At 38.7% G+C, this 9,051-nt stretch overlaps 1 protein-coding gene across 1 annotated transcript in view; it reads left to right on the forward strand.

Annotated features, from left to right (window-relative positions):
• Nucleotides 1-9,051, forward strand: part of CFAP47 (cilia and flagella associated protein 47) — a 429,694-nt gene that overhangs the window by 99,987 nt on the left and 320,656 nt on the right. The window contains 1 exon segment of the mRNA XM_014549721.1: nt 131-225. Within this exon segment, the coding sequence (XP_014405207.1) occupies nt 131-225 (95 nt within the window).

The following is a 9,051-nucleotide window of genomic DNA, read 5'->3' on the forward strand; positions in this document are numbered from 1 at the left end:
GATCGGGCTGGTTGGTTGCCACAGTGTGCGTCCGAGCAACCGGTTGTTCCAGTGGTTCCGTTGTTCCGGTTGCTTGGCTTTTATATATATAGATGGGCTTCTTTTACATGCACTCTTTCTTGTCTTATAGGGAAACACAAAGACCCTGCATTTCCTGACCGGTATTATTTAGAGTTAGAGGGAGAGACATCTATGGAATGTGGCATATTATTTGCTCCCGAAGAAGTAAGTTCAACTTTCTATTACTGATATTACTGGGGTATGGTGAAGTTACTGATAATCATAACCAAGAAGATACCAAAAATCACTGAAGCTCTTTTTGTAATGGGTCTTTTTCTCACTTGTGAGCATGCCTGGGTGTATCCTTTAATTCAGAAAAATGATTGCTAGAGCTGTCTGGCTCCTGCTTGCAGAGTGTTTCAAGCAGTGCACAGGGCACACACAAGGAACCTATAGTCTTGTTTTCCCAATTATGTTGTCTAGAAAACTCAAGATATGACTTGTATGAAGGACAGGGAAGTTGAGACTAACCCCCAAATCACTTATATTTGAGCCAGAGTGTACTTTGTATTTATCTTTAGTTGGGCCTTGCTCAGTGCTCTTGGAATCACTATCTGAATTTACTTTAAATATGCTGTGAAGATTTAGGAGGTGTTGCTATGATACTGGTTCTTTTTGTAGTGTTCCTTCATGTTTAGTGATTTAAAAACCACAATAACAGTAAAGACAGCATGATTGTGGGCTTCATTTAAGAATGTTGGGGAATTCCAAAATGGTGGCAGAGTAAGTGGAAGCTACACTGACACTCTCCCAGGATCAAACTGGAATTACAACTGAAATACAGAAAAAAATATCCTGAATAATAAGCTGAAGAATAGCTGGAGAGAATCCTGATAACCAAGGACAGAAAGTGGAGACCACATAGAGACTGGTAGGAAGGCCGGAGATAGGAAAGGGCTGGCTGGGTTCCAACAGGCAGCAGCTGAACTTCTGGAAGGATATCTCAGCTGTGGGGGGTTTGCACTGAGAACTCTGGGATATAAACCTCAAGCCGGGCTCCCCAGCCCAGAACACCAGACCTGAGAAAGGTGCCCACAGAACATCGGGCAGTGAAAAGCAGTGGGGTTGCTGTCTGCCAGGGAGAAATGGCTGGAAATGCAAGCACCCTCTTAGTGGGCCAACACAAAAAATTTTGTGTGCAGCTACTCACCTTGGGCTCCAGAAGAGGGAGGAGAGCGGGAACTAGAGCTGTGTGAGCAGAATCCAGGGTTGGAGGCTCGGAGGTTAGAGCTCGGAAGGGAGCCACCCCAGTTTCCTGTGCAGAGTCATTCCCTCACACACAGAGGACATCTTTCTCATGCAGACATTTGCTATCCAGGCAGCTTTTGCCTGGGTGGGGGGTGAGGGGGCAATTGCCCCACCTTGTTGGAATACCTCTCACCCCACCCTGTGTTTCATAGCCTGAGGCTAATCAAGACTGAATGTCTATTCAACTGCAGGCAGACGTGGATCTCAGCAGACTTTCAGTCTTTGCCTGATTTCCTTCTAGGCCTGGAGCTAGGAAAAGCAGACCTTGGTGCACATCTTGGTGATTTCCAAAGGCACCCAGCCACAACAGAGGGAGCTGCAAGCTGTGGATTGTTGATAGCTCCAAACAGGGTACTCAGGGCCAGTCACAAACAGCATCTGTCATTGTCCTACACTAGAGATTGGGAATCATAGCAGATCAATCTAGCACATAGACACAAACCCAAACAGGCAGCCAAAATGGGGAGACAAAAAAACAAGCCCCAGATGAAAGAACAAGAGAATTCTCAAGAAGAAGTACTAAACAAAATGGAATTAAGACATTTATCAGATACAGAGTTCAGAATGATGGCAATGATGATCAACAGTATGAGAAAAGATAGTAACTATGAAAAAAGACCAGTCAGAAAAGAAGAATGACATACCACCATTAAAGAACACATTGGGAGGAATACACAGCAGATAGGGGAGCTGAGGTTCAAATCAGTGAATAAGAAGACAGTAGACAAAATGACGCAATCAGAGAACCAAAAAAAAAAAAACCCCAAACAATTAAAAAATAGGAGGAGAGCTTAAGGGAGCTGTGGGACATGAGACATAACAATATATGCATCATAGAAGTGCCTGAAGGTAAAGAAGGTGAGCAAGATAGAGAATTTGTTTGAAGAAATAAGGGCAGAAAACTTCCCTAACCTGGTGAAGGAAAAAGTCACATAAGTTCAGGAGAGTCCCAAGCAAGAAGAACCCAAACCAAACCTTGCCCACTCCAAGACACATCATAATTAAAATGCCAAAAATTAAAGTAAGGAAAGAATCTTAAAGGCAACAAGAGAAAGCAAATTGTTGTGCTGTGCCTGCATGGCCAAGGGTGAACCTGAGGAGGGGTGGTGAAGGATTAAAGAAGACAGACAAGTGAATACAGTTGGGGCTTGGTAGATCTCCTGTGCCTGGATGAGGACACAGAAAGACCCCGCCTGCAAGCTGAGGCTTTATTTTATAGTCAGAACACACAAAGCAAAACACAGGAAGTGGTCAACATGTTTACAATGTTCTTATGCGTTTCACCTTGTTTTGGCAGCACTTGTTGCACCTCCCACAGCCCATTAGCTACTTAGGAAGGAACTAGGGAGGGCTATAATGTTAAGCTTAATTATGCTTAGAGACCTCTGCCCTCCAAGCTGGGACTTGTTTGTGGCCCTTCCACAGGTCAATCCGAGGCTTGATCCTATAGCCACTCCCTATAATTTGTTATCTACAAAGGAGCTCCCATAAGGCTGTCAGTTGATTTTTCATCAGAAACTGCCGGGAGTCTTATCCAGCATCTAGAAAGGTTGAGGAATCTGGAGAAGGGCTGAGGTAATTATTAAAGAGTCTAGAGATGAAACATAATTTTGGAAGGCATTTTGGGGAGCCAGAGGAGCTTGGCTGTAGGAACCAAGTTCTCCTGTCTCTCTGGACCCCTTGCTTTTTAGTAACACAAATTGTCCTAAAGCAAGGTAGATATACATATCAAAGGCAAGGTTTAGTATACAGAATCCATTGTCATATTGGAGGAACTGCCTTCAGCTGTTTCAGGTGTTTGGCCAGTAGGAGGCAATAACATGTAGCTTGAAATGCCCTCAGCTGTCTGGCAGCAAGCAATCATCTATGCAAATCTTTAGGTGTGGGGAAATGCCCTTAGCCATTTCCAGCAGGCAATCCTCAAGGTTCCATCAACCTTTTGATAAAACTTCTTGCATTTATGACATGCTGGAATTAGCTTCTGGCAAGAAATTCTACAGGCAAGAGGAATGGAATGAAGTATTCAAGGTAATGAAAAGCAAGGATCTGAAACTAAGATTACTATATCCAGCAAGGCTATTATTCAAAATAGGTGGTGAAATGAAGAGCTTCCCAGAAAAGAAAAGGCTAAAGGTGTTTATCACCAACAAATCAGCAAGAAATGCTACAGGGACTGCTGTAATGAGAAGAAGAAATATAGAGAGAAAGAACCATAGGCATAAAGAATTAAAATGGCAGTAAATAAGTAAATATCAATAACCTAAAATGTAAATGGATTAAATATTCTAATCAAAAGACATAGGGTAGCTGAATAGATATGAAAACATGACCTAAATATATGCTGTCTACAGGTGACCCACCTCAGAACCAAAGACGCACACAGGATGAGAGTGAAGGGTTGGAAAAACATTTTCCATGAAAATGAAAACGAAAAAAAAAAAGCTGGGGTAGCAATAGTCATATTTGACAAGATAGACTTCAAAACGAAGGCCATCAAAAGAGACAATAAAGACCACTACATAATACTAAAGGGACGGATCTAATAAGAGGATATTACCCTGATAAAGATATTTGCATCTGATATAGGATCTCCTAAATATATAAAAAACACTTCTGAAGGACATTAAAGGAGAGATCAACAGCAATACAGTCATATTAAGGAACTTTAACCCCATGCTGACTTCACTGTATAGATCTTCCAGACAAAAAATCAACAAGGAAACAGTGAATCTAAATGACACACTGTATCAGATGGATTTAATTGATATTGATAGAACATTTTACCCTAAAGCTGCAGAATATACATTGTTTTCAAATGCACATGAGTCATTCTCAAAGGTAGAACACATGTTAGGATGCAAAACAAGGTTTTACAAGTTTAAGAATATTGCAATCCAATATCAAGCATCTTCTCAGATCACAATAGCATGAATTTAGAAGTCAATTACATTAGAAACACTAAAAAACATTAAAAAACATGGAGGCTAAATAGCATGTTATTAAAGAACAAATAGGTTATCAATAAGATCAAGAGATAAATAAAAAGTTTCCTAAAAACAAATTAAAATGAACATACAATAATATGTGGGAAGTCACACTACCTTTGACTTCTCTGAATTCACATGTTCATAGACAGGTTACATAAATGTGATTTTATCTAAGGTAGCCCTGTAATTACTCAGAATATGAAATCAAGAGGTTCCATGATTTCTTCACTCATGTATGTAAGTCTTATCAACTCAACAAAATTGTAAGATGTAAAACATCTTTTACATAGCAACCCAGTGACACAGAAAAGAAGTTGAGTTCTATCATTGTGAAACCACTGAGGTATCTAATGAAGAGGGAGAACTTTGAAAGCTTTTTTATGGGTGCCATTCTAAGTGCTTTCCTAGATGTTGTCATTCAAACAGAGGAATACCTCAAGTGAAAATAATATTCTGTTGAAACAAAGATTTCAGTCGCCTGTCCTGGGTTGATAGACAAAAATGCTTATGACTAGGAAAGGGGCAGGTGGCATTCAAATGTCCTGTATTTTCATTCTTTTTTTAAAAACAAACTTCACATAGTTCTCCATGGCATTTTATTTATTTTTTATTCTTTATTTTTAATATATTTTTATTGATTTCAGAGAGGAAGGGAGAGGGAGAGAGAGATAGAAACATCAATGATGAGAGAGGATCATTGATCAGCTGCCTCCTGCACGCCCACCACTGTGGATCGAGCCCACAACCTGCCCTTGACCGGAATTGAACCTGGGACACTTTAGTCCACAGGCTGATGCTCTATCCACTAAGCCAAACCAGCTAGGGCCAGTATTTTAATTCTTGAGGGATCTTTCCCAGGTTCCTTTAAGAATGATTATAAATCTAGGATAACCACTGTGAAATGTTTACCCAAAGGTTGCATATCCTCAAAGAGCAGAAAAAAAAGTTGGTGGGAAAAGAAAATGAACAATTCTCCCTCATTTCCAATAGATTCAGAGGAAATACAGAGCAGCAGAGATGAGAGCTGCAGAGACCTGGCGAGCAAGTGAGGCATGCAGATTAACCAGTCTGTGCCACAGGGCAGAACCTGGGCCATTGTAGCAGGAAAAGTTCGGGTAAAGATAGGGAAAGAGCTATGCCAGTGTTTTGAAATATAACTTTCTATGGTGGTGGAAATGTTTTGCACTGTCCATTAGCCATATGTGGCTACTGAGAACTTGAAATATGGCAGTTAAAAAAAAATGAATTGATTTTTAGAGAGGAAGGGAGAGGGAGGGAGAGAGAGAAACATCAATGATGTGAGAGAATCATAGAATCACTGCCTCCTGCAAATCCCCCACTGGGGACCAAGCCTGCCCACGAACAAGGCATGTGCCCTGACTGGGAATCAAACCATGACCTCCTGGTTCATAGGTCAACACTCAACCACTGGACCATGCAGGTTGGGTTGAAATGTGGCCATTTTGACTGAAAAAATAAAATTTTATTTCATTTTAAATATTTTTTCATTTTTCTTTTAAAAAATACATTTTTAATTGATTTTTAGAGAGAGAGGAAGGCAGACAGATAGAGAGATAGAAACATCGATGAGAGAGAAACATCCATGGGCTGCCACCTACATACCCGCTACTGGAGATCAAGCCTGCAACCAGGGCATGTGCCCTGACCAGGAATCCAGCAGGTGATGTTTAGGTTCCTGGGTTGACGCTCAACAGCTGAGCCACACCAGCCATGTTCATTTTAAATATTTTAAGGTTTAACTTAAATATCCACATGTGGCTAGTGCAGGGGTGGGCAAACTTTTTGACTCGAGGGCCACAATGGGTTCTTAAACTGGACCGGAGGGCCGGAACAAAAGCATGGATGGAGTGTTTGTGTGAACTAATATAAATTCAAAGTAAACATCATTACATAAAAGGGTATGGTCTTTTTTTTTTTAGTTTGCCCACGGCTGGGCTAGTGACTACCATATAGGGAAGCATAACACTAAATACTGGCCCAGGAGTCACTGAGTGGCCCATAGGAAAGGAGGGGCTTCGGAGACAGTGTAAACAGACCAGCCTAGCCCATACCAAATACAACTACAATTACCCACCAGCACTTTTGATCGTACACAAACCTGATTCACCAGAGGCAAAAATGGGTTACAACTGGAAATAAATTAAGCCCCTGTAGTTGATTTCACATTTCCTGCTCCATAGGTCAACTAGGAGAGCTCCCACTGGCTATTTACATCTACACACACACACACACACACACACACACACACACACTGGAATATTACTCAGTCTAGATATAAATACAGTGGAGGACATTTGAAATGACTGAAAACCAGATAATCAATCTGCCTCACTGGCATTAACTTATGGAGCAAAATCTCAGAGGGTGTGCTATCTCTGCAGGATTTTTACATTTTTCTCATTGTTGGACTGAATTATACTCCAATACACTAAGTAAGTCTCCCTTTAAAGTACCCAGTAAATACAGAACAATTCAAAATCTTAAGCAGTGTGTAGCACTCCAGAGAACTGTAAATATATAAATACAAGTTTTATAATAAATTTTTAGAATCTATAATCTAAACATTAAGAAATACATTTATAAGTTCTTTGATTGATGGGGGAGAAAGGAGACACATGCATTATTTTCAACAATAAAGATTTTTTAAAAAAGAAATAGATTTATAAGGTTTTAGTAATAAAAAATGAAAATACCAAATTGAATATGCATCTTCCCAAAAAGTCATGTAACCAGAATTAAGTTGGATTATATATTTTTTCTAATTTTTGGATTCCCTTAAGTTAATTATGCTCTTATAAATGAATGATGACATTAAAAACAGCATATAGCTCCATTGTGTGAAAATATAAAATCACAATATAGATTTATTAACAAAATATATAACTTGATCTTGACATACTTAAAACCTATAAATTAAAATTACTAAACAAACATATAAGGTTATTTCCCTTATTGAAAAAAGTGTGTGGGTATGTGTGTGCATAACTGTATATGAAAGGTATTGAGTAGGAGAATGGTATAGCTTAATGCTTCAAAATACTAACTTGTCACAAAAGATATATTTTCTTTTTTTTTTGAGTTTTTGTTTTTCATCAAAATAATAAGAAAACATATGTGGAAATATAAAACTAAAGGAACCCTACAAAGATTATTTTGAAAATAAGCATTCCTTCCCTCTATTATACACAACACACACACACACACACACACACACACACACACACACACTCACACACAAACACACAAATCCAGATGCAATCGTTTTCAACTCTTAGTTCTTTCATTTATAATTATCTCCATGTAGCTAAATTACATACATAGAGAATACTAAAACAAGCCTCAATAAATTTAAATTTATTTAAATAATACAAAGTATATTGTCCAGTCACAATGAAATTATATTAGAAATAAAAAAAGAAGGAAATTTGCTAAATTCACAAATTGGTGGAAATTAAACAGTACATCATAAATAACTAATGGGTCACAAAAAATGTAAGAAATTGCAAAACACTTTGATGAATGAAAATATAACATACCAACACTTTTGGGATGTGGTTAAAGAAATGCTTACAGGGAAATGTATAGCTGTAAAACCTATATAAAAAATAAAAAATATCTCAAATTAACCTTCCACGTTAAGAAACAAGAAAGAAAAACTAAACTCAAACCAAGTAGAAGGATAACATGTAAATGAATGAAATAATAAGAAACGGTACATAAAATCAACAAACTATAAGTTGAATCTTTAAAATATCAACAAAGTTGATAAACCTTTAGATAAGCTAAGATGGAAAGAGAGATGACTCAATTTAATAAAATCAGAAATGAAAGAGAGGACATTATTACCTACATTACAGAAATGAAAACAATAAGAGAACAGCATGAATAATTTTACACCAACAAATTAGATAATTTAGATAAAACTTCTCACGAAAAAAATAGAAAATTTGACCATGTTCATCTGTGAAGTGGGTGAAGATGGTCAAAAGGTACAAACTGCCAGTAATAAGTTAAATAAGTCCTGGGAATGTAATATACAGCATGGTGACTATAGTTAACAATACTCTATTGTATACATTTTTTTCTACAAGGTTTATAGATTTTTATAGTTATGTCTGGTCCATTTTGAATTAATAGGAATTATTTAAATAAATAAAACATTCATTTTTTGATTTTTTATATTTGGACTTATGAAAAATAAACCATCTTATTTTGAAAAAATGTACTTCCCATGTCACAAAATAATTTTCCTTTTGAAACTGTCTTTTTATAAACTGCTGCTTTGCTAAGTCCATAGTATCTCATTAGGTTTCCATAACTTAATTAATCTTGAATAACAAACTTTGTACCCCTTGACCAACATCTTCCCATTTCACCCTCCTCAGAGCTCTTGAGAGTAAAATGGTAACCACCATTTTTCTATCTTTAATATTATATACTAGAGGCCCGGTGCACAAAAATTTGTGCACTGGCGGGAGGGGGGGCGGTGTCCCTCAGCTCCACTTGTGCCCTCTCACACTCTGGGACCCCTCGGGAGATAACGACCTGCTGGCTTAGGCCCGCTCCCGGGTGGCAGAGGGCAGGCCCAATCCCTAGGTGCAGCCCCTGGTCGGGCTCAGAGCAGGGCTGATTGGGGAGTTGGGGTGCCGCCCCCTGTCATGCACAGAGCAGGGCGGATCAGAAGGTTGCGATGCCACCCTCAGTCACGCTCAGGGTAGGGCCAATTGAGGGGTTG

The sequence above is a fragment of the Myotis brandtii genome, unplaced genomic scaffold, assembly GCF_000412655.1.
Source record: "Myotis brandtii unplaced genomic scaffold, ASM41265v1 scaffold568, whole genome shotgun sequence".
Lineage (NCBI taxonomy): Eukaryota > Metazoa > Chordata > Mammalia > Chiroptera > Vespertilionidae > Myotis > Myotis brandtii.